A 26,634-nucleotide genomic window follows, 5' to 3' on the forward strand; every position below is an offset into this window, starting at 1 on the left:
TTTACCGCTTGGATGCCATCTTGATGTCGAATACTTGTGTATAGAGATTCTACGTCCATAGTAATGAGGTAGTGTTCTGGCTCCAGGGAGACTCCATCAATTTTTCGCAATATATCTGCTGTATCTTGCAGATAGGACGGAAGACTATACACGTGGTGTCTCAAGTATTTGTCGATAAATTTGCTGGCTGGTTCAAGAAGACCACCTATCCCGGAGACAATGGGTCTCCCTGGAGGTTTGTGTATGTTCTTATGAACCTTCGGTAGTAGGTAGAAGGTCGGCACTCGGGGGCAAGTGATGTAGATGAAGGAGGACTCTTTCTCCGTGATGATCCCCTGATTTCGATATTTAGTTAATATCTTGTTATAGATATCCAGGAAATCATCTGTTGGATTGGAGAACAGTTTTTTATAGCAACTTTTGTCGTTGAGTTGTCTATTGGCCTCATCTAGGTACATCTCCATTGGCCAGATGACGATATTACCCCCTTTGTCCGAAGGTTTGAGGATAACGTCATCCCATTTGTTGATGTCTTTCAGAGCAGATCTTTCTTCCTCAGACAAATTGTCCTTTATGTGATGGGTGTGGTGGTGTTTGGTGTTTTCAAATTTATCCATGTCCATTGCCACCATGTCCATAAAGACTTTAACATTTGGGCTAATGTTTTCTTGTGGCATAAAATTTGATTTTTTCTTGCACAGGTTCTGGCGTCTCGTGGTGATAGAACAAGCAGTTGTTGTCTCGGCTGCCAGATCTTCTAGGACGGAGATGGCCTCCATCTCCTCAGGTGAGAGATGAGGGTCTAGTTGGTCGATGTTGACAGCTTCAGTCTCCAGATTTTCCACTCCTAGATTTTCATCGGTCCGATTATTGAATAATTTGTGTAATAATAATTTTCGTCCGAATAGCTTCAGGTCTTTCTCCCACTGAAACCTATTGAAGGAATTGTTTGGTGAGAAAGAGAGCCCTTTAGTTAGTAGTGTCTTATGTGCATCGCCCAGTGTATGGCTGGATAAGTTGATGATTTTGAGAGTATCGTCATCTAGGTTTATTAATGCTGAAAACGGGGTGACTGGCGTGATGGGGTCTCTGACCTCCATTGTCCTCGGTTCCTTCCTCTTCTTCTTACTCCTCCTTGTCCGTCTTGTGATGTTTTGTATCTTCCCCTTTGTCCTCCAGGGCCTATCTCTAAAAAAGAGAGTGCGTTTCTGGTGGATGTCTGGTGCGTGTCTTCATTGTCCGATAATTCAGCTTCTGACGAGCTGTTTTGAGAGTTGTAATTTTTTAAGTTGATCCTGTCCGGACATCTCCATTTGAATATTTGTCCAGAAGCAAAGTCGCGCTGGTCTCTGATAAATTTTGTGCGCTTACGTTCTATGATCATTTTTTCATAGTTTGCAAGCTCCTCTTTATTTTTGGCGAATGCTTTTTGAAAGCTGTCCTCCTTTTCCCAAATCTCCAGGTTTTTGCCAAGACGTGCAATTTCTTTCTCGCAGTCGTCGAGAATGAATAGCTTGTGTTTGGTTAAAATGGTCATTAGGTCAGTGGAACATTTCAGTAGGCAAGTTTCCCATTCTGTTTTTAAATTGGGTGTGGCTAATTCGAAGGTTGGAAATATTTTTGGGCGAAGGCCCCTCGGGACTATTTTTTTATATAATTCTCAGTTGTAGTTAGATCCCAATTGGTGCGTATTTGTTTTTGTAGATTTTGATTGAGTTTCCGAAAGTCCTCCTCCCAAGTGGTTTGCTGTGAAAATTCTTCAAACTGTGTTGTAACAAGTGTTACAAACTGTAACAAACTGTGGTTATAACAAGTGTTAAATGTTATCCAGGATAACATTTAACACTTGTTATAACCTCATTCGGTTATCCTGGGATACCATATATTCAGAAAGCCCCAATATTCTCACCGCTTTCTTACTATATTGTAAATAATAACTGTTGTTGTCTACGTTATGTCCGTCTATCTGCATGTTCTATGTCGATTGTACCATATTCCTCATTTATTTAGAGGAATTTTTTAATACATATCCATGAAAAGTGAAATTTTATTTAATTAATATCTTTTCATAAGGCTTGTGCCCCACACAGGGAGACTTCTATATGTCCTCTTTTGGACATATCTTTTCTCATTGTACTTACCCTACTCCCAGGGAGCACCTCCTCGACCATACTATATACTAATTTGTCGTGTGGAGTCAGCCTTTCTTCTATCATTTAGGTCAGACTGTCCAGTGCCCTAGAACCCATCCCCCATTCCCCCAATTCCCTTCTTTTTTGCTATAATGGCTGAGAAGCCAGTAGCAGGAACTGTAGGTGCACTGAACTAAGTAGAGCCGGTAGCTGGGAATAACTGAGTGGAGTGGGTAGCATTTACCCTGGCTGAGATGGACCCAGTGTAGCGGGTACTGTGGCTGTGCCAGACCCATTGGATTGGGTAGCAGGTACTTTGGCCAGATTGGCCCCAGTGGAGCAGGTAGTAGGTACCATGGCTGAGTTGGACCCAATGGAGTGAATAGCAGGTACCGACAAAGACTTGGTAAAAGGTGCCAGGTAATGACATAGTTACAATGTTGCTGAAAGCAACATCTGCATCTGAGAGCAGGATCTTAACCACCTTACCTAGCATGGATAGGTTGGTTGGTCAGGTGGCAACGGTAATCCCAGGACTGGATTCAGGAACTGCAATGGGTGTTTCAGACAGAGAATACTGAACTAGAGCAAGCAGGCATTATAGATGATCTAAGCATTAAGCTAGATTCTCTCAGGTGTCTAGTCAGAGAGAGCGGAACATTGTTTCACACACACAATGATTACAGCCTAGATGCAGGGTGAATGAATCCAGGCAGAATACAGTACACTGATGAACAGTAGGACACACACCCAGGATTGTGACAGTACCCCCTCCTTCAGATTGGACTCTGGACACATAAGGAAAACTCAAGAATAATAACAGTTTAGTCCTCAGAACATGTAGACTAATGGTCCTCAACATAGACAGTGTTCTTCTCGGTGGTGCGACATGGAAGAGCACTTAATGCCAACACTCCACTAGGACTAAGGTTGCATTGAGTGCTATAATGAGGACATTTGTGTGTAAGTCTGATGGAATTCACTAACATGTCTTCTGGAGGAAAAACATGGCTAGGAAGAACTGGGCCTCCAAAGGGTGTTGAGTCGTAGTACTCACCAAAGTCAGAGTTAGAATCCATTTCTAGGGTTAATACTGGGATAATTTTCTTCAAGTTGGACCATACAGCAATGGACTTAATATTTGTTGTGGGACCTGATGAGCCAGAGCAGCCTGATACAGAGTTTAAAGAATTAATATACAATATAAGATTTCCTGGAAGAAGTAGACCGAGATATACACCAGACTCTCATGGCCAAGGTTTCATACTTCCTAAGAGGGATCACTCTTCTGAATTGTTTTAGAGGGTTTTTCATAGGTAGCGGATAGAGGACAGGGTTTTTCATGGGTAACTGATGGGCTTTTCACTGAAGAAGTAGATGGCTTAAGTAACTTCTCACATATAGTCTTTGAGCCAAATCTTTTAATTACTGTACCTCTTCAGAGAAAAACAAAAGTTTTCAGAAGATGGGATCTTTAGACTAGAAGAGAAGATTAGCCCATTCCAAAGCTTCTCCTCTGAAAGCCGCAAACAAAACCCTAGTGATATTGTCTAGAGTTATACCAGATGAAGGATCAGTTTTCATTAAAGTCAGAAATTGCTCGACTAGAGCATGATATTGAACAAGATTCCCATTAAAGTAGATAAAAGAAGATTCTATGGGTGAAGCCTCAGATGTTATCAGCTGGGCAGACACCCCTTGAACTTCGGGTAAGGCAGGAAACTCTGGCTTCTTGGACAAAGGAGGCACCTTGGTAGATTTAGAAAAGGCAGGCATAGCAGGCAAAACCACAGGTCCGATGGCCAGGGCATTAGGGTCCTCAGGCGCGGAGGCCAGGGCAGAAGTATTCTTGTACCTGGAGGTTGGGGTCAACATATCAGATTTTCCCCTTGTACCTTGGCAAATGAAGACCACATTTGGGGCTGGGCACACGGGACACCTTCCAGGTGCAAGATGTTTTTAATTTCTTTCAGTGACTGAATACTTAGAATCTCCTCCTGAGGCAGGACACTCAGAATTACATTTGGAAATTGGAACCCCTTCTTGGAGCTGAAAACTTGAAATCCCCTCTTGGGGCTGGAGACTGTGAGCCTCTTCCTGAGTCTGGGAGCTGTGCATGTCCTCTTGGAGCTGAAAAGTTGGAAACCCCTCTTTTGCCTGTAGACTGTGAAACTCTTCCTGAGGCTGGGAGCTGGATACTCCCCTCTTGGAGCTGAAAACTTGGAACCCTCCTCTTGGGGCTGGAGATTGTGAACTTCTTCCTGAGGCTGGGAGATGCAAACCCCCTCTTGGGGGTAATGCACTAATAGTTTTCAAATCTGGATAGCGGATGGCTCAATGGAAGATGATAGATGATTCTGAGTATGTGGAAACACTACAAAGTGACTTAAATAAACTGGAAAGGTGGGCGGAAATGTGGAAAATGCAGTTTAACATTAAAAAATGTAAAGTAATTCATTATGGGAACAAAAAAATGAACAAGCTACTTATAGGCTAAATGGAGTTATTATAGGGAATTCTGCAGTAGAGCAGGACTTGGGGTCATCATAGATGAAAAATTTGGTAATCGTGCACACTGCTCAAGTGCAGCAGCATAAGCAAACCGGACACTGGCATGCATTAAAAGGGGTATGGATTCAAGGGATGCCAATGTGATAGTGCCTCTTTACAAGGCATTGGTGAGACCACACTTGGAATATTGTGTTCAGTTCTGGGTGCTGCACCTTAAAAAGAACATAAATTAATTGGTACAGAGATGGGTGACTACGCTAGCAAAAGGTCTCGAAGCACTAGAATACAAAGATATGTTAACCAGGCTGAATATGTTTTTACTGGAGAAAAGTAGATTGAGATGTGGTATGATTAGCATGCTCAAATACAGGCTTGGTAATCATATAGAACTGGGACATGATTTGTTCACTAACAGACCTTTACTTAGCACATGCAGGCATGTACCATTAGAGCTGTAAATTTCTGGAACTCATTGCCGATAGGGGTGGTTACAGCAACTACTGTTAATGAATTTAAATCAAAACTTGATACATTTTTGACCACTGAGGGAATCCTATAGATATGACTTACTCAAATCAGTATTTACAGGTTAGATAGGTTGAACTCAATGGTTTCAGCCTTAATTACTATGTTACTATTATTCACTAATAGCGGTTGGAATCTGGATAGAGCTGGATAACCCACAAACAGATTCAGATGGGGCTTGCTTCTAACGACAGCCCCGCCATCACGCCATCCCCGCCAGGGGGCGCACGCGCATGAGACGCTCGCAGGCCCCCTGGCAACGGAGCCTGCCTCCGGTCCCCGCTGCCTCCCCCACCATCGGCGCAGGAACCCCTCGCCACCCTGAGCACCCCCCTAATCCTACCCATCTCCCTGAAGCGGAGACGGCAGGGACACGCAGCGTCCCCGCCGAGAGACTGGGACGCGCGTGCGTGTGAGATGCATGCATGTCCCAGTTCAGTGTAGCCCCTGTCTGCCGGCACTCACCAGCGGGGAGGGTCGGGCTACATCTGTATGGTAGTGGGAGAGCAAATAATGTGGCTGGGCTGGATACAGTGAAGCCAGTAGGGTACTGTAGCTGGGCTGAACCAAGTAGATCCAATAGCAGGTAATGTACAGTAGCTGGGCTGAACACAGTGGAGCTGGTACTGTAACCGGTCTGAATCCAATGGAGTGGTTATCAGGTACCATGGCTGAGATGGACCAAGTGGAGCAGGAACCGGGTACCGTGGCTGTGCTGGACCCAGTGGATCGGGTAGCAGGTAATGTGGCTGGATTGTCCCCAGTGGAGCAGTTATTAGGCACCGTGACTGGGCTGGACCCAATGGAGCAAGAAGCAGGTACCGACAAAATATGGGAAAAAGGTACCATGTAACAGGATGTAGTTACAACGTGGATGAAAGCAACATCTACATCTGAGAGCAGGATCTTAACCCCCTTGCCTTGCACGGATAGGTTAGCAGATCTGGTGGCAACTGCAATCCCAGGACTGGATTCAGGAACTGCAATGGGTGTTTCAGACAGAGAACACTGAACTACAGCAAGAAGGCAACTAAGCATTTACAGATGTTCTGCACATTTGGCTAGAGTCTCTAAGGTGTCTAATCAGGGATAGGGGAACATAGTTTCGCACAATGATTGTGGCCTAGGTGCAGGCTGAATGAATCCAGGCAGAATACACTGAAAGACCATGCAGAAACTGATGAACAGAAGAAAAAACACCCAGGTTCGTGACAGGACAGCTTTTTACAAAAGAGCTGCCTTTGCAAAGCCTCTGGTGCTCGGATGGGATGGTGCCCGCGGTTCACCAGGAGTCTCCTGCTGTAGACGGCTGAAGGGACTCCTGAGCTCCTACTCCCTGCACCTAGAAGGGGAAATATTACTGCTAGGGAGGAAGAGGCCACTGGGTCTGGGGCACACTGCAGGAGGCTGCTCGGATAGCAGGTGAGGGGTGGCGGTGTGGGTGGCACAGGTTGGTGGGGGATGCAAAAAAAGCCCATAGTCTTCTATAGGGTAACGCCAGAAAAGCCTGTGTTGGAAATGCAGCGGTTCTTTATTGATACATATGGAAACATGGTAAGAACCCCAATAATTGTGTTTTTACCACATTTTACATTTAATACATCCTGGACAAATAGAGGAAACTGAGTACTGTTGTGTTTGAAAACTGTTGTTTCCTTTTGTAAAGCACAACACAATATGTTGTACTATATAAAAAAAACTAACAATAATGTGTAACTGTAAAGGCCCCCATACACTACTGTGGCTTGGTCCAATTTGACCCATTTCTGATGGATCGGACTGATAAATCGGACCAAATCACATGTGTTTGACATCCCATTTCACCCAATTTGTGGTCCTGTGCGCATTGGGTGCGAACTTTCTGCACATAGGATTTATTGGATCAGCCCCATCAGTGGCACATTTCAGGTGCCTTTTAGCATTCACAATGTATTGGGTCTTATTCTCTAGGTGTGTGCCACCATTGAGCACTGCTGGCACACACCTATGTGCAGGTCTGGTTGGTTGGGTGGGTGGCAACTGCTGAGGTATGGGCAGTGGGACGGGCAGCAGGCAGCAGCAAGTTAGTGCTCTCTCAGCCAATCAGCAGCCGGCCAGTCTTTTGACAGTTTTTTTTTTAATTCTTCTTCCCTCAGCTGCTGCAGCTGCAGCTTCCTGGGAGTCTTTACTTGCGATAAATTGCATGAAATTTATCACATTTAAAACATGGCACATCAATGCCAAATTGTAAGTGAACCCTCCCGGGGATATGCCAGGGGGGTGTGGTATAACAGGGATTCCGATGTCAGAGTAATGACTGTCGGAATCCCGACTGTCGGTGAGACGTCCGGCACCCATGCCAGGGAGCTCAAAGGAAATAGGGTCAGAGGTCCTCAGGACAAGTCGGCCTAATGTATGGGGCCTTAGAGCACTGCATTGTTCAATAGGAAAATGGTCATTGGTTCGACACCACTAAGTCGACATAATGAAAGGTCAACATGGGTCTAGGTCGACATGGATCTAGGTCGACAGGTCATTAGGATTATATAAGCATTAGGTTGACATGGGCAAGGTTGACTGTCAAAAGGTCAACATGGGTGATTTCACAGTTTTTGCCACTAGGGCATGGAGGTGATTATAATTCGTGTGCCAAGCGAAGCAAGGCAATGAGCCTGAAGCATGGAGAGTGAAGCGAGCCATGCAAGAGGATGTGGTGCACTTTTCTATGTGTCCATGTCGACTATGTCGACATTCGGGTCAAAAACTGTGAAAAACCCCATGTCATCCTTTGACTATCGACCTTGCCCATGTCGACCTAATGTGTGTGTCGACATAATGGCATGTCATCCTACCCCCATGTCGACATAGACCCATGTTGACCTTCCTGCATGTCAACCAAGTGGTGCCGACACAATGCCTGTTGACATAATGACTCTTTAACAATCGATCCATACATGTTAAATAGGCCACCAAGGAAAATACTTTATTGTCCACTAGGACACATGATCTCGTGGGGGTGAAAAGAGGATTCCTGTAGAAACATTAAATATTTAAATTAAGGATGAATGTGTGTAAACTGTGATAATAGGCAAATGTAATAAGGTATAGGTAAATGTGATAAATGTTAATAGAAAGATTTAAAGCAGCGGTTCTCAAACTGTGGCTCCTGACCTTCTCAGCATGGGGTCGCGACTCCATGTTGCTGACCATCAGGCTGATAACTTTTCTAATCTCAGTCAGGAGTCTGAAAAATCTGTTGAATTGTCTGTTATTTTAGACTCCTCGCATCATTTTGTGCATCCGCAATGCTGCCATATATGCACTGTCTGCTGCCTACACATGTGATGTGATGACCTTCTGCAGTCACTTGCTGGGGTCCTGTAATTATTTTTATTGCCTGGTGGGGTCCCAGAGCAAAATAGTTTGAGGACCCCTGCACTATAAAATAATAGATGCCAATCTGATATATCTTCAATCCACGGAGCGATTATCGGATGGGTATGCACCTATACACACTGAGTCATTTATTGTTCAGTGTGTACTGTCATTTCCATAAGTCTCTTCAACGAGGAAGGTCAGGAACGTGAAGGTGTTTGCAGCATACCCAATTCCCCACCTCCTGATCTGTCCGTTGCAGGAGTGTTTGAAGCCATTTATTGGCTAATGTTTCAGCCAATTATCAGCTCATCGGGCAATAATTGCATATTGTGCACCTGGTTTTAGGTGTAATTCCAAGAAGGACGTGCAATTTTGCACCTTGGAAAAAACCAACATATTGTGCTAATGAAGAGGAGTGGGCAAGTTTAAAGTTTGCAGACTGATTTATGTAATACCCTGGTACTGAAAGAGTTAATACCATTTAGTTTTATCATGCATAGCTAGGGCTATTTCCTGTGATACTGATCCCACTGATTGGGAGCAGTGATCACATGCAAGCCTTCTGCAGAGGGGGAAGACAGGAAGTTAGAAGGGAGCAGATTCAGCACAAGTTTGGAGTGAACAGCGAAGGGGAGAAGGTGCATGGATGGTTGCTGGGGCCATGGAATGGCTAACTGTCATTTCCATGGTCCCCAGCTTTGGAATCAGCAGTCATGAGTTGCACCCCTTCTATGGAGAGAGCAGCAGCACCTGTGGGTGCTTTCCTGCAGAGTAACATGAGGAGAATGCAGCCCCTCACAGCACATGTGGGGAGTGCTGCCAGTCCCAGCAAGGCACCCAACACAGAGAGAGAGATCGCAGTGTGAGAGCAGCAGTACTGAGTCCAGTGAGAGGGTGATGCCCACCTGTAGAGGTGCCCTAGAAGATTGCCAGGTGTGAGTTTTAGTAGAGGACGGATCTGGGTGAGTGGTCAAGGCCACGTGGCATGCTGAGTAGCCCCCCATTGACAAGAGTCCTTGTTACATATGAGAGAGACAGTAACCTGTGATGTGTAGCACTACTGGTCCCAGGATGCCCTGGTATGAACTGCTGTTCGCCATATTTATGCCGCTGCAGTTAAGTGATGTGCTGGAGGAGGTGCCTTGATGTAACTGATGTAACCGATACGATTAATGTGCTGGAGGAGTTGGTGTGATAAGTGACCTGATGTAACCGTTATGCTTTGTGCTGGAGGAGAGTGTTCAGAAGTTATCCCCGCTATATCCCTGCTATATGTTAAATAAACTGTTTATTGCTGTTTTATGAGATGGCCTGGCACCCAATTCTTTCTGTGCTGCACTGACACCTGTAGTCCACTCCCACAATGCAACTGTAATTAAACTCCTGATTATTCAGGGGACCCCCTGGTACCTGTGCCTTACCCATGACCAGCTGGAGGAAAGTAAGTGTGATGCACTATACACAGTGACTGCAGGTATTCATACCTAGTGCCGGTGGGGTTTTACATTTAGAGTTAGTTGGGGGCATGTTCTAGCTGAATTCTATATTGCTGCATATTGTCTGTTGCGATGACATGCGAAAGCGTGTATTGTCAACAACACATCGGTACACACTGGACCAGTGCTTCTCATACTGTGGGTCCTGACCCCAAAGTGTGTCCCGACCTTCTGAGTATGGGGTCACGACTCCATGTTGCAGACCATCAGGCTGATGAGTTTTCTAATCTCAAGGAGTCTGAAAAATCTGTTGAATTGTCTGTTATTTTAGACTCCTCACATCACACAATGCTCCACATTGTGCCTCCACAATGCTGCCATGTATGTGCTGCCATGTGATGTGATGACTTTCTGCAGTAACTTGCTGGGGTCCTGTAATAATTTTTATCTTCTGATGGGGTCTCATAGCAAAATAGTTTGTGGATCCCTGATTTATAGCATACTTACCTACTTTGAAATTCACCTGCCCGGGGAGGCAACACGTCAGGGGGGGGCGGGAACAAGGCTGACTATGATTCGTGGGCCGCAGAGAGGGGGCGGGGCTTAAATGATGCGAAATGCCACAATCGCACCATTTTAGCCCCGTCCCCTCTCCGTGCACCCGCAATTTCCGGTAATTAAACCAGCAGGCATGGGGGGAGCGGGGGTTAGCACCAGAAAGCGGGAGACTTGCCCACCTTCCCAGGGGGCCGGTAGAAGGAACTGATTTCCGGGAGGCTCCCAGCCATTCCGGGAGGGTAGGCAAGCCTGAGTTATAGTAATATTATAACTCTGTTATAACACTCCTGGTGCTTGGAAGAGCAACCTTCCGAACACAGCTGGTGTACATAAGGACATTGCTTAGTGCATTGTGGGATCATGTGTATGGTCTGTTTTGTAAAAGTGGATGTGCAGTAATTGCACCTATACAGATGTACTGCATAAGTATTACTCTAGACCAGGGGTGGCCAACCGGTCCGAGGTAAAGAGTCGAAAAATATTGGCAATCAAGCCAAAAAGCCGACATCATGCTCGCGCCAAAAAGGGGTGTGGTCAGGGGAGTGGTCATATGACACAAGGGGGAGTGGCTACATGACAAAACTTTATGCCCCCCACAGTGCTAGGTATGCCCCCAGTGCTACACATATATGCCCCACGGTGCCAGATATGCCCCCAGTGCCACACATATATGCCCCACGGTGCCAGATATGCCCCCAGTGCCACACATATATGCCCCACGGTGCCAGATATGCCTCCACAGTGCCACACATATGCCCCATGGTGCCAGATATGCCCCCACAGTGCCACACATATGCCCCCACAGTGCTAGTTATGTGCCCAGTGCCAGATATGTTACCACAATGCCACACATATGCCCTCACAGTGCTAGTTATGTGCCGAATGCCAGGTATGTCCCCACAATGCCACACATATGCCCCCACAGTGCTAGTTATGTGCCCAGTTCCAGATATGTTACCACAATGCCACATATGCCCCCCCCCCCCCCCCACAGTGCTAGTTATGCCCCCAGTGATAATTTCCCAGCAGCAGCACTCATCGTTGTTGCTGCTGCCGGGCGGGGAGAGGACAGTCTGGCGTCCCCCTGCAGTCCTGTCATATCGCTGAGGGGAGGAGAGCACACCACGCGTCTCCTTCCCCTCTCACTTCCCTGTGACTGGGCCGTCGCCGTCCACCAATCAAATCTCGCGGGCCGGCTCCTGATTGACTGCCGGCCCGCAAGCTGTGATTGGCGGGCGGCCAAGTCACAAGGATGCACAGTGAGGGATAGGAAAGATGCGCGATGCGCGCTTTCCTACTCTCAGAAGGTATTCGGGAACGGGCAGCGGGTGATGGGGGACGGACGGTGGGCGCCGCGTCGGGCAGCAGTGCGAGCAGAAGCCACACTTTAGAAGGTGGAGAGCCGCATGCAGCTCGAGAGCCGCGGGTTGGCCACCGCTGCTCTAGTCAAATGGCCCCAAGAGGGATGCAGAGTATGGAACATGTACAAGGTATTCTCTGAGTAATAGATCCATTGTCTTAATGTCTGCACCCAAGTAGCACCAAATACAGCAGTTTTACAGCCGGCAGTTTTAAACCCGTCTTGTTATAAAATGTTCATCAAATATATTTCTCATGAGGAACATGAATATAAAAAAACTTTTGAATCTTCGCTTACAGTGCATACAATAAAATGTATGTCTACAAGAATTCCAGAAGATGCAATAACTCCATGCTAAAAGGTAAAAAAAAAAATAATTTGAATTAGTGTAAAGGAACTGAGGCCTTTGGTTATGAAGTTCAGATTATACAACTGAAGGATGCAATAATTATACTGCAATTACATATTAAACAGAACCAATATCTAATGTGGAGAATATAAAACAACAAGCACTTCCCTAAATTAAAAGCAGATCTCCTGTACATACTGCAATAACCTCCTGAAGTTGAGTTGATCTAACTGGGACTCCACCCATAAGGGCTGTATTCATAGTTTGCAGGGTGTTTTCTAACAAATTTAATGTTATGATTTAAATGTACATTTACAATGTCTTTAAGTTGACAGAATAATGTCCCAGAAATATCAAGATATTGGGGGAAATTTACTAAAGGAAATTTGTAAAAAAAAGGTGTATTTGTATTCAGAAATTCACTTATTTTGTACATTTACAATCCCGAAAATATGGCAATTCGTATTGATAGCACATCAATACGAGTACGAATTGCCGTATTTTCGGCATAGTAAATGTCAAAAATAAGTGTATTTCTGGATACAAATACACCTATTTGTTTTACAAATTTCCTTTAGTAAATTTCCCCCTACAGTATATGTGTACAGTAGAAAGATACTCAGCACTGTCCCACAAACCAGGGGATTCACTCTTTCAATCCCTTAATTGGCATTTTCAGCATTCAAATCCCGCAAAATGAAATCTTGCTTTTGCATGTGGGACCGTAATTAGACACATACATGGACTGATTTATTACTCAGCAAGGAAACTCCCAGATCTGTACAGATCCTTATCAGATTGTCATCTAATTCCAGAAATCCTGCGCTTCTCTGTACAAACAGTGGGCTTGATTCAGTACTGCTCACTATGCTGCTTAGCAAGCTGCTTAAAGTTGCCCACCACCCGGCTGATCGCCCGCCGCCCCCACCACCGAATCCCCTTGGTACCATGTGAGGGGTTGTGTATGAAAACACATCACCTCGCATGCAGCTGAATGGGAGAGAAATCATTCAATGGTCGCTGACTATCAAATTATTTCTCTCCCATACGGAAAGAAAACTTTTATTACCGTCGGTGTCCGCCGAACAGGGGGAGGATGCTGACATTATGTTACTTCAACCACCTGCCCCACACAGGAATCGGCCCACCTGCATTCCCCGGGAATGACCTGCATTTATTTTCATGGGGATGCCCATAAAACACTGGGCATTTCCCTGATGCCACCTACTAACCGCCCACTGCCTCCCCTACATTAGTCGACCAACATTTTTATGTGAGTTACATGTATGGGCACCTTAAATCTGCAGATGTACAGTATTGCCAGCTCAAGTAAACTACAAGTCTAAACCTATTTATTTATTACAAATAATTATTTTATGTCATTACAATGTAATGTCCTTATTTTAATAATACAGACAACAAAATGTATCCATACCTTTAGTGAATCGTGTAAACATCCAGTCAGAAGTCCTTTCTGTATGTAAGATATATTAATTCACAAGTTTAAATAAATTCTGTTGCATATAAAATAAATAATATTTTCAGACACACAATCTTCTCCATATGCCCCCAGTTACATTGGTCACAGCACCATTGTATAAGCTGATCTTGTGGAGGGCATGGCAATTAGTGTAATTGTGAGGATAAGACTACATACAGTATGTCATGGGAAAGCAAATGCCCCAGACCAGGTAATCTGAGACCCCTTAGGAGCCGTGTGGCCGACATACACATGGTTGGCCCAGGTCAGTGGTTCCCAAACTTTTTGAATCACGGCACCCTACAATATCAGAATATTTTTCACGGCACCCCTAGGCAAAAAAAGTTTGCTACTGAGAGTTTCAGAACAAATATATTAAATGAAATAAATTGAGAATAAATTTTATCCTTAAGTCCATTTATGTGGTGAGGAACATGATTCACTTCTGTTTACCCATACCCATGGACCATATATAAATGGAATTGGTTCTGGACTACCAACCTGAGGCACCCTTGCAAGTGTTTTGAGACACCCGAGGGAGCCTAGGCGCACAGTTTGGGAACCACTGGCCCAGGTAATAATGCACAAGATATTCCTACAGTTCCTATTGTGCTGGAATCAAACAAGAATGAGAAAACCATTCTAACCCAAACATAAATTACATAAATACAACAGACAGAAATATAGTGACATTCTAAATATTGACTAATGCTCACACTCCGCTTACATTCCACAAAGTGATAATAATCTTATAAAGGTATATTTCAATAACCCATTTCTCTCATATGTTGTCAAGAGAAATCTGCTTTCATGTATGCTTACTTGTATTAAGCTTGGTCTCCTCAAATAATGGTTTATTTTTGTCCGTATAGGATAACCATTATCATTATTTATCATAATAAAACTTCATCTTAATTACTTTTATTTATTTTTTATAATGATAAAATAAATATAATTTTTATTACATCAAGGCAATCCTGTCTGGTTATCCTGTATGGACAAAAAGAAACCATTATAGGAGGAGACAAAGCTTAACCCCTGGAGTGGTGGGTTTTGCTGGGGCAGGACAAACCTACCAGGGCCGGTTTGTCCTGCCCCAGCAAAACCCACCTCAGGATGTTGGAAGCCCCCCCTCACCTCCGCTCTAGCGTTTGTACGCTGGAGCTTCATTGCTGCCGTTGCCCCCACTGCCTTAGCCGCCTGCCACATTCAGCAGTGATTTCGGCGGCAGGCTGGGGGACGTTCGCGGTGGCTCGGGAGGACTTGGGTGCCTGAGTGCTCCGCAGTCCCCACGAGCCTGCCACCGACGTCACTGCTGCTGTAAAATGAGTGGTAGCTGGCGGCATGGCGGCTGGGTCAGGGGAGCTCCGGCACACACTGGAGCAAAGGTGATAAGGGTGACTGGCGCGCACCTATTCTATTTTAGTGGTATGCCCAGAAACTTTCCGGGACCACCCGCTGCCTCAGCGCAGCTGAGCCCGGAAAATTTCCAGGAATACCACCCAAGGGGTTAATACAAGTAAGCATACATGTAAGCAGATTTCTCTGGACAACATATGAGAGAAATGGGTGATTGAAAGATACCTTTATGAGTTTATCATCACTTTGTGAAATGTAAGCTGAGTGTAAGCATCAGTCAATATTTAGAATTTCACGAAGGTGACCCTATAATGATTACGAAAGAGAAAATACAAAACAACCCATCATTTTTGGTCCAGAGAGAATTTATATTGACAAAACTTTTATAAAAAGTACTACTACACTATATTTCTGTCTGTTGTATTTCTTTTTTTGTACAGTATATAAGGGTTATAAAAGAAGAAAGAAAAAAAAAAAACATTTCCATTTGTGACTACAAGACATTCCCTCAAAAAACCATTCTAAATACCATATGCAATGTATGTTATGATAGTATGTGATTAAGCGCAATTGGGAGTCGATCATTCCTTGTTTTTAGACCAGGTAATAATGACAGCTTTGAAAAAAGGTAACCACTAAAAATAGGTGTAAAATCATAATAATGTCAAAATCACAATTTTAACCCCTTCCCGACATTTGACGTACATTTACGTCATGGCCGGGAGGTACTTCCCGACACATGGCATAAATGTACGTCATGAGTTTAAACTGTCACTGCGTCTCGAGACGCAGTGACAGAGGGACGATGTCTGCTGTCCCTGACAGCAGACATGTCCCTGCATGCCCAGGGGGGGCTGCGATGTCGCCCCCCCGTCGGCGATCGCTGTGATTGGCTGTTCAGTGTGAACAGCCATTCACAGCGTTTTCCTGTGTTACCAGCGAATCGGACGCTCGGTAACACAGGTGTCAATCACCGCCGGGCGTCAGGGGGCATGAGGGGGTCATCGGTGACGATGACACCTCACCCCACCCTCACCCCACCTGCCCCCAAGGCTGTGATTGGTCCGTGGGACCCACGGACCAATCACAGCCAAGGCGCGACATTTAAACTGACGGTGACTGCGCTGCAGACGCCATTCCGGTCTGGAATAGCGTGCAGAACGGTCACCGTGCCTGCCTGCCGTGAATACCGACCTGATCCTTGCTAATACTTACCTGATCCTTGCAAATACCTTACCTGATCACCTTATCACTGCTTGTAGCGTGCTGGACGCTTCCTGGATCTGACTTCCTGAGACTTCCTGCTGCTGCTGCAGTGTGATAGAGAGATAGAGAGATAGAGAGAGAGATAGAGAGAGATAGAGAGAGATAGAGAGATAGTGACAGAGAGAGCTATATTTTGTGTCTGCTACCCCCCCTTTTTGGGGGTGCAGGGGTTTTCTATATATATATAACTGTCAGTGCTGCTGCTGCAGTGTCATACAGTGATAGATAGTGATAGATAGTGATAGATAGTGAGAGGTAGAGAGATAGAGAGATTTGTGTCTGCTACCCCCCCTTTTTGGGGGTGCAGGGGTTTTATTTTATATATATAACTGTCAGTGCTGCTGCTGCAGTGTCATAGAGTGATAGATAGTGATAGATAGTGAGAGATAGAGAGATAGAGAGAGATAGTGACAGAGAGTGATAGAGAGTGTATATTTTGTGTCTGCTACCCCCCCTTTTTGGGGGTGCAGTTTTTTTTTATACATATAACTGTCAGTGCTGCTGCTGCAGTGTCCTAGAGTGATAGATAGTGAGAGATAGTGAGAGATAGAGAGATAGAGAGAGATAGTGACAGAGAGTGATAGAGAGTGTATATTTTGTGTCTGCTACCCCCCCTTTTGTGCTGATCAGTATATCTGTGCTGATCAGCAACTTTTTTGGGGCGCAGAGGTTTTTTTTTTTATATATATACCTGTCAGTTGCTGCCAGTTGCACTGTCAGTTGCACCAAAGGTTGTGCACCTGCTGTCCCTCACTGGTAATCAGTGTCGCATCACTGATCACCTTTTTTTTTTTTTGTGAGTGCTGTGGGGTCTTTTTTTAATTTTTTTTTTACACACACTGATTTTGTGGGTGTCCTGTGGCCACTGTGCGCCGATCAGTGACGTACATCACTGATCAGCTTTTTCGGTACAGGGTTGATCAATTTTTTTTTTTTTTTGATCAGATTCCTGTTGCCTTTGAGCGCTGTTCAGTGACAGACGTTACTGACCAACATCTGTGCTCAATTTTTGGCGCAGGACCTTTTTTTTTTTTTTTAACCCCTTCAATTTTTTATTTTTAACCCCTTCATTTTTTTTTTTTTTTATTGGTATAAAGTATTTTTTTTTTCTGCACCACATACACACTACATACCCCCCGGATTGAAATAAAGTTTGTACCCCCCCCTACACTATACACGTGTTGAAACATTTCACTACCAGTAACACAAAAATAAAAATGGCATCCCAAATGTCCTCCCAAATGTCCTCCCAAATGTCCTCCCAGTCATCCAGGAGAATGTATTCAGTGGAGGAGGCATATGCCATGCTTGCTTCTGACTCTGACACAGCCAGTGATGCAAGCGGGGAATTTGAAGGATTCGTCTTAAGCTCCTCTTCCTCCTCTGGTGATGAGGGACCCCCTCAAAGACGCCCCCGTAGATCAGCTGAGATTCCCCCCCCAATAATTGATCTAGTATGGACCCCACCACCAGACAATTTTGAGCCCCAGGTTCCTGAGTTTTTGGCCATGCCAGGAATCCAATTTGATTCCACAGGTCTCAGAGAAATTGACTTTTTCAAATTATTTTTCTCTGATGATTTTATAAATTTAATGGTGGACCAAACTAATTTATATGCCCAGCAGTTTATTGCTCAAAACCCCACGTCATCATTTGCTAGGTGGACCCCTGTAGATGCAGTAGAGATGATGACGTTTTGGGGTCTGGTGTTTCATATGGGCATAGTAAAAAAGCCAGAAATTAGGCAATATTGGAGTACAGATGTTCTGTACAGTACTCCATTTTACCGTATGGCCATGCCCCGGACTCGATTTGAGACAATTCTTAAATTTATACATTACACCGATAATGCACAGTGCCCACCCAGAGATGATCCCACCTTTGACCGGCTATTCAAAGTCAGGCCGGTCATTGATCATTTCAGTGCCAAATTTGAAGAGGTGTACATCCCTGAAAAATGTATTTGTATCGACGAGTCCCTTATACATTTTAAAGGAAGGGTTAAATTCCGCCAGTACCTTCCCAGTAAGAGGGCAAGGTATGGCATAAAAATGTATAAACTGTGTGAAAGCACCTCAGGGTACACCCACAGGTTTAGGGTTTATGAAGGGAAGGATTCAAGAATTCAACCGCCAGAATGCCCCCCCTCCCTCGTAGGTGTTAGTGGGAAAATTGTCTGGGATTTAGTGCACCCCTTCCTGGATAAAGGTTATCACCTCTATGTGGATAACTTTTACACTAGCATCCCCCTGTTTAAGGCCCTTGGTTCAAGAGGTACAGCAGCTTGCGGTACTGTGCGCAAGAACCAAAGAGGCCTCCCAAAAACGCACATTGCCCAAGTAATGAGAAGGGGTGAAAGCAGGGGAATATGCACCGAAAATATGTTGTTGGTCAAATATAAGGACAAGAGGGATGTCCTTATACTGACAACAATTCACGGAGACAGTACCACCTCCGTCCCTGTACGAGGTACCAGTACCCACACCTCCAAACCTAATTGTATCCTGGATTACAATAGGTACATGGGCGGAGTGGATCTTTCAGATCAGGTACTGAAGCCGTACAGTGCCCTGCGGAAAACAAAAATCTGGTACAAGAAGGTGGCCGTGTATATCATCCAGATGGCACTGTATAACGCTTACGTGCTATTCCGTTCTACCGGCCAGAGGGGGACATTTATGCACTTTCAAGAGGAAGTCATAAAGGGCCTAATATTTGGGAACCAGCAGGCAGAGGGCCCCAGTACTTCTAGTACTGGCCCCCGTATTGTACCAGGGCAGCATTTTCCTGATGAAATCCCCTCCACTGGAAAAAAGGGCAGGACACAAAAAAGGTGCAAAGTTTGCTATAAAAAGGGAATAAGAAAGCAAACTATTTTCCAGTGTGACACTTGCCCCGACAAACCCGGCCTATGTATAAAGGAGTGTTTTAAAATATACCACACATCTATGGAATATTAGGTTCATAATTTCACCGTGCTTCGGGGGTCTTGCTAATGCCACATAGCACCCACCATTCATTCCACCAGAATCTGAGCCGCAAAATCCAAAAATCACTCCTTCCCTTCTGAGTCCTGCCATGCACCCAACTGGTATTTTTTGGTCACATGTGAGGCATTGCCGTACTCGGGAGAAATTGGGGCACAGATTTTGGGGTGCTTTGTCTCCTTCATTCCTTGTGAAAATGAAAAATTTTGAGCCAGAACTGCATTTTTGTGTAAAAAAATGTAATTTTTCATGTTCACTGCCCAGTTTTATCAAAATTGGTGAAACCCCTGGGGGTTTGAAATGTACACTATACCCCTAGATGAATTCCCTGAGGGGTGTAGTTTGCAAAATGGGGTCACTTGTGGGGGGGTTCCACTGTATTGGTGCTTTGGGGGTCTTGCTAATGCGACATAGCACCCACCATCATTCCACCAGAATTTGTGCTGCAAAATCCAAATATCACTCCTTCCCTTCTGAGTCCTGCCACTTTTTGGTCACACATGAGGCATTGCCGTACTCGGGAGAAATTGGGGCACAGATTTTGGGGTGCTTTGTCTCCTTCATTCCTTCTGAAAATGAAAAATTTTGAGCCAGAACTGCATTTTTGTGTAAAAAAATGTAATTTTTCATGTTCACTGCCCACTTGTATCAAAATTGGTGAAACCCCTGGGGGTTTGAAATGTACACTATACCCCTAGATGAATTCCCTGAGGGGTGTAGTTTGCAAAATGGGGTCACTTGTGGGGGGGTTCCACTGTATTGGTGCTTGGGGGGTCTTGCTAATGCGACATAGCACCCACCAAAATTCCACCAGAATCTGAGCTGCAAAATCCAAAAATCACTCCTTCCCTTTTGAGTCCTGCCATGCACCCAACTGGTATTTTTTGGTCACATGTGAGGCATTGCCGTACTCGGGAGAAATTGGGGCACAGATTTTGGGGTGCTTTTTCTCCTTCATACCTTCTGAAAATGAAAAATTTTGAGCCAGAACTGCATTTTTGTGTAAAAAATGTAATTTTTCATGTTCACTGCCCACTTGTATCAAAATTGGTGAAACCCCTGGGGGTTTGAAATGTACACTATACCCCTAGATGAATTCCCTGAGGGGTGTAGTTTGCAAAATGGGGTGACTTGTGGGGGGGTTCCACTGTATTGGTGCTTGGGGGGTCTTGCTAATGCCACATAGCACCCACCAACATTCCACCAGAATCTGAGCTGCAAAATCCAAAAATCACTCCTTCCCTTCTGAGTCCTGCCATGCACCCAAATGGTATTTTTTGGTCACATGTGAGGCATTGCCGTACTCGGGAGAAATTGGGGCACAGATTTTGGGGTGCTTTGTCTCCTTCATACCTTCTGAAAATGAAAAATTTTGAGCCAGAACTGCATTTTTGTGTAAAAAAATGTAATTTTTCATTTTCACTGCCCACTTGTATCAAAATTGGTGAAACCCCTGGGGGTTTGAAATGTACACTATACCCCTAGATGAATTCCCTGAGGGGTGTACTTTGCAAAATGGGGTGACTTGTGGGGGGGTTCCACTGTATTGGTGCAACATAGCACCCACCATTCATTCCACCAAAATCTGTGCTGCAAAATCCAAAAATCACTCCTTCCGTTCTGAGTCCTGCCATGTACCCAACTGGTATTTTTTGGTCACATGTGAGGCATTGCCGTACTCGGGAGAAATTGGGGCACAGATTTTGGGGTGCTTTTTCTCCTTCATACCTTCTGAAAATGAAAAATTTCGAGCCAGAACTGCATTTTTTTGTAAAAAAATGTAATTTTTCATTTTCACTGCCCACTTGTATCAAAATTGGTGAAACCCCTGGGGGTTTGAAATGTACACTATACCCCTAGATGAATTCCCTGAGGGGTGTAGTTTTCAAAATGGGGTGACTTGTGGGGGGGTTCCACTGTATTGGTGCTTGGGGGGTCTTGCTAATGCGACATAGCACCCACCAAAATTCCACCAGAATCTGAGCTGCAAAATCCAAAAATCACTCCTTCCGTTCTGAGTCCTGCCATGCACCCAACTGGTATTTTTTGGTCACATGTGAGGCATTGCCGTACTCGGGAGAAATTGGGGCACAGATTTTGGGGTGCTTTTTCTCCTTCATACCTTCTGAAAATGAAAAATTTCGAGCCAGAACTGCATTTTTGTGTAAAAAATGTAATTTTTCATGTTCACTGCCCACTTGTATCAAAATTGGTGAAACCCCTGGGGGTTTGAAATGTACACTATACCCCTAGATGAATTCCCTGAGGGGTGTAGTTTGCAAAATGGGGTGACTTGTGGGGGGGTTCCACTGTATTGGTGCTTGGGGGGTCTTGCTAATGCGACATAGCACCCACCAAAATTCCACCAGAATCTGAGCCGCAAAATCCAAAAATCACTCCTTCCGTTCTGAGTCCTGCCATGCACCCAACTGGTATTTTTTGGTCACATGTGAGGCATTTCCGTACTCGGGAGAAATTGGGGCACATATTTTGGGGTGCTTTTTCTCCTTCATACCTTCTGAAAATGAAAAATTTTGAGCCAGAACTGCATTTTTGTGTAAAAAAATGTAATTTTTCATTTTCACTGCCCACTTGTATCAAAATTGGTGAAACCCCTGGGGGTTTGAAATGTACACTATACCCCTAGATGAATTCCCTGAGGGGTGTACTTTGCAAAATGGGGTGACTTGTGGGGGGGTTCCACTGTATTGGTGCAACATAGCACCCACCATTCATTCCACCAGAATCTGTGCTGCAAAATCCAAAAATCACTCCTTCCCTTCTGAGTCCTGCCATGCACCCAACTGGTATTTTTTGGTCACATGTGAGGCATTGCCGTACTCGGGAGAAATTGGGGCACAGATTTTGGGGTGCTTTTTCTCCTTCATACCTTCTGAAAATGAAAAATTTTGAGCCAGAACTGCATTTTTGTGTAAAAAAATGTAATTTTTCATTTTCACTGCCCACTTGTATCAAAATTGGTGAAACCCCTGGGGGTTTGAAATGTACACTATACCCCTAGATGAATTCCCTGAGGGGTGTAGTTTTCAAAATGGGGTGACTTGTGGGGGGGTTCCACTGTATTGGTGCTTTGGGGGTCTTGCTAATGCGACATAGCACCCACCAAAATTCCACCAGAATCTGAGCTGCAAAATCCAAAAATCACTCCTTCCCTTCTGAGTCCTGCCATGCACCCAACTGGTATTTTTTGGTCACATGTGAGGCATTGCCGTACTCGGGAGAAATTGGGGCACATATTTTGGGGTGCTTTGTCTCCTTCATACCTTCTGAAAATGACAAATTTGGAGCCAGAACTGTATTTTTGTGTAAAAAAAATAATTTTTCATTTTCACTGCCCAGTTGTACCACAATTGGTGAAACCCCTGGGGGTTTGAAATGTACACTATACCCCTAGATGAATTCCCTGAGGGGTGTAGTTTGCAAAATGGGGTCACTTGTGGGGGGGTTCCTAACTTTTAGCATCTTATGGTGCCTAGAAACCTACATGGTGCCTAAAAAATAATCTCATAAAAAGGAGGCTCCAAAATCAAGTAGGTGCTCCTTCTATTATGAAGCCTGTGGTTTGGTCACCGTGCACACTAGGGCCACATATAGGATATTTATGAAAACAAAAGAATTGGGGGAATCAATTTTCAGTCACATTTCTCTAGTAAAATGTACTGTGTTCCTTAGAAAAATGTATTAAAATTGCAAATCTGCAAAAAAAAAGAAATTTTGAAATTTCACCTACACTTTGTTTTAATTCCTGTGAAACACCTAAAGGGTTAACAAACTTCCAAAATGCTGTTTTGAATACTGTGAGGGGTGCAGTTTTTGAAATGGCATCATTTATGGGGGTGTCTCACATACAAGTCCCTCAAAGTCACATCAGAACTGAACTGGTCCCTAAAAAAATCAGTGTTTGAAATTTTCTTGAAAATTTGAGAATTTGCTATTCATATTTGAAGCCTCCTAGTGTCCCAAAAAATTAAAAGGAAGTTGAAATAATGATGTCAACATAAAGTAGACATATGGTCTATGTTAGTTATTCACTATTTTGAGTGGTAAGATTATTTGTCTCACAAGCAGAAAATTTAACATTTTGCAAATCGCTAAATTTTCCATTTTTTCACGATATTTTGGTATTTTTCACAAAAAAACACAGACTGTATCGACCCAAATTTACCACTAATTTGAAGTACAATGTGTCACGAAAAAACAATCTCAAAATCACTGGGATAAGTAAAAGCAAAAAAAAGTTATCCCCACTTAAGTGAGACATGTCAGATTTGAAAAAAAGGGCTCTGTCAGGAACGCAAAAACTGGCTCTGTCAGGAAGGGGTTAATAATAAAAATAGATAATGCTAAAAAACAAGGTTTAAGTTAATATAGGTGACTATAAAGCTAAGCCCATCACAAGAGATTGTATTCACCTTTAGGCAGGGCTATTTTTGTGCAGGCTCCAGCAGGAACTGAGGCCCTTATTCTAGTTCACTCTTTCAGACAAAATATTTCTTAGATGGACAAAACCATGTGAACTGCAGGTGAGGCAGGTGTTACTTGTGCAGAGATAATTAGATTTGGGTGGGGTTTTACACCTGCCTCACCTGCAGTGCACATGGTTTTGTCCATCTAAGAAATATTTTGTCAGAAAGAATGAACTAGAATAAGGGCCTCAGTTCCTGCTGGAGCCTGCACAAAAATAGCCCTGCCTTTAGGTCTGTAAGACCTGTCAATGGTACAGTAACTGTTCCTATTAGGGATGTGCACCGGCCACTTTTCACATTTTGGGTTTTGAGTTCTGATTACCTTCAGGTTTTGGGTTCTAATGCGTTTTCCAAAACACCCCCTAAATGTTTTGGGTTCTGATTTAAAAAAAAAAAAGCACAAAAACCTGCTAAAATTGCATAATTATTGTGATTTTTTGCTCCCACGCTATTATTAACCTCAATAACATTAATTTCCACTCATTTACAGTCTATTCTGAACACCTCACACAACACAAGTGTGCAGCACAAACATGAGGCTGATCTAGGAGTGGCATTGCAGCGGCAGACAGGATGGCAGGTGGAAAAACTAGGCCCCAAAAGACCCCTATCTGACTTGATCGTGTTTACCACCAGCCAAGGAGCAGTGGGTGATTGGTGCAGCAATGCAATTGCTGCAAAGGGGTGGAACCTTCTGACCACAGGCGGCGAACAGCCAAGGAGCAGTGGGTGATTGGTGCAGCACTGAGTTGGTCTGCGAGTGTGCTGTGCTGTGTATCTGTTTTAATCAGTTTAATATCTAATAAGAACACTATCTGGCTTGATCCTGTTGTTTACCACCAGCCGAGGAGCAGTGGGCGATTCAGCAGCCTTCTGCAGGCAGTGGCAGAAATGCTCCTGTCACTTTGGCCGTCTTCCGATGGCATCTGGTTGTGTGATGCAGGGTGAGAGTGACAGCAAAGAACTTTAATCAGTTCAATATCTAATAGTGGGCGATTGGTGCAGCAATCAATTACTCTTATTAGTGGAATGCAAACAGTTGTATGCATTTAAAGACAAGTCCACTTATCACTGTCAAAATGCTAACAGTTGTATGCGTTGAAAGACGAGTCCCACATATGAATGACTCTCAGCAGATGGAATTGTCCTTGGGCCCTCCCACCCACCCTTATGTTGCGAAAATAGGACATGCACACTTTAACAAGCCAAACATTTCTGCGACAGGGCCTACAAAACTGTGTCTGAAATGATTGGTCTGTTTGGCCCCCACACAAAAAACCCAATTCACGATATCTCCCTGTATAAACTGGCTCTACAAAGACAAGATGTCATCGTCACTCGTCATCCTCCTCTGATTCCTCGCCCCCTTCAGTGTGTACTTCCTTATCCTCACAGATTATCAATTCGTCCCTGCTGGACTCCATAATCACAGGTCCCGTTATAATCTCTGGAGGCAATTCCTGGTCTTCATTGAATAATTGATAATTCATTTTTATAAACATCATCTTCTCCACATTTTGCAGAATCAACCTCCTTATCTGCTCATGGACCAGGTTTCCCCCTGCACTAAAAACTCTTTCGGAGTACACACTGGAGGGGGGACAACTCAGGTAAAATAGAGCCAGTTTGTACAGGGGCTTTCAAACTGCCTTTCTTTCCTGCCAGTACAGGTAAGGACTTTCTGACATGTCTACTTGGATGCTGTCACCAAAGTAACCCTCCACCATTTTTTCAATGGTGACAGCATCCAAAGCAGCGACAGTAGACATGTCGGCAATCGTTCACCAGGTCCTTTAGTCCAGACCAGATGTCTAAACTCCCTCCTGCCTTCCCTGCATCCCCGCCAGAAGGTTGTGTTGGAAATCGCAGCTTTTTCCTCGCAGGCACAGGTGTGGGAGAAAATGAAGGAGGATCTGGGGACGTGTCACGGTTCCCTTCAGATGACAATGAACAGAGGATCGAGCACGGTTTCCAGAATATAATCCTCTGATTTTATCAGACTGACCACCCTCGTATCCTGGCAAAGGGTATGGAGGGCTTCATCCACAAGAGTGACATGCTTTGCGGACTCTCCTCCTTCACTTTCTCAAGCTGCTTCTGCAACAGCCTGATCAGGGGAATCACCTGACTAATGTTGGCAGTGTCAGAACTGACTTCAAGTTTGGCTAGTTCAAACAGCTGTAGAACCTTGCACTACATGGAAATCAGCCTCCACTGCACTTGAGTCAGGTGCAGCCCCGCTCCTCTGCCTATAGGTTACATAGTGGCAGTGTAGGCTTGAATGGCCTTTTGCTGCTCCTCCATCCTCTGCAGCATATAGAGGGTGTAGTTCCAGTGCATCACCACCTCTTGTTTAAGCTCATGGCAGGGCAGGTTGCGGAGTTTTTGCTGCCGCTCCAGCTTTCAGCCGGCAGTGGCAGAATGCCGAAAGTGTCCGCAAATTTTGTGGGCCACCGCAAGCATCTCCTGCACGCTCCTGTCACTTCTGATGAAATGCTGCAATACCAAATTTATTGTGTGGGTAAAACATGGCACGTGCTGGAAATTGCCCATGTTTAATGCCCGCACAATGTTACTGGCATTGTCCGACACCACAAATCCCCAGGAGAGTCTAAGGGGGGTAAGCCACTGGGAGATGATTTCCCTTAGTTTCTCTAAGAGGTTGTCGGCATTGTGCCTCTTCCTGAAACCGGTGATACACAGCATAGCCTGCCTTGAAAGGAGCTGGCATGCAGGAGATGCTGCTGCTGCTGCGGAAGGTGATGCATCTACCCAGTGGGCTGTCACAGTCATATAGTCCTTAGTTTGCCCTGATTCACTTGTCCAC

General features: G+C 44.6%; 1 protein-coding gene across 1 annotated transcript in view; it reads right to left on the reverse strand.

The window, feature by feature from the left end:
- The window catches only part of LOC146027287 (uncharacterized), a 163,015-nt gene that overhangs the window by 35,420 nt on the left and 100,961 nt on the right, over positions 1–26,634 (reverse strand). The window contains exons 6-7 of the mRNA XM_083158221.1: positions 13,664–13,702; positions 12,177–12,233 (exon numbers count right to left, since the gene is read on the reverse strand). Of these exons, the coding sequence (XP_083014347.1) occupies positions 12,177–12,233; positions 13,664–13,702 (96 nt within the window). The remainder of the gene's footprint in view (positions 1–12,176; positions 12,234–13,663; positions 13,703–26,634) is intronic.

Source organism: Crinia signifera, chromosome 8 (assembly GCF_055691185.1).
Source record: "Crinia signifera chromosome 8, ASM5569118v1, whole genome shotgun sequence".
Classification (NCBI taxonomy): Eukaryota; Metazoa; Chordata; class Amphibia; order Anura; family Myobatrachidae; genus Crinia; species Crinia signifera.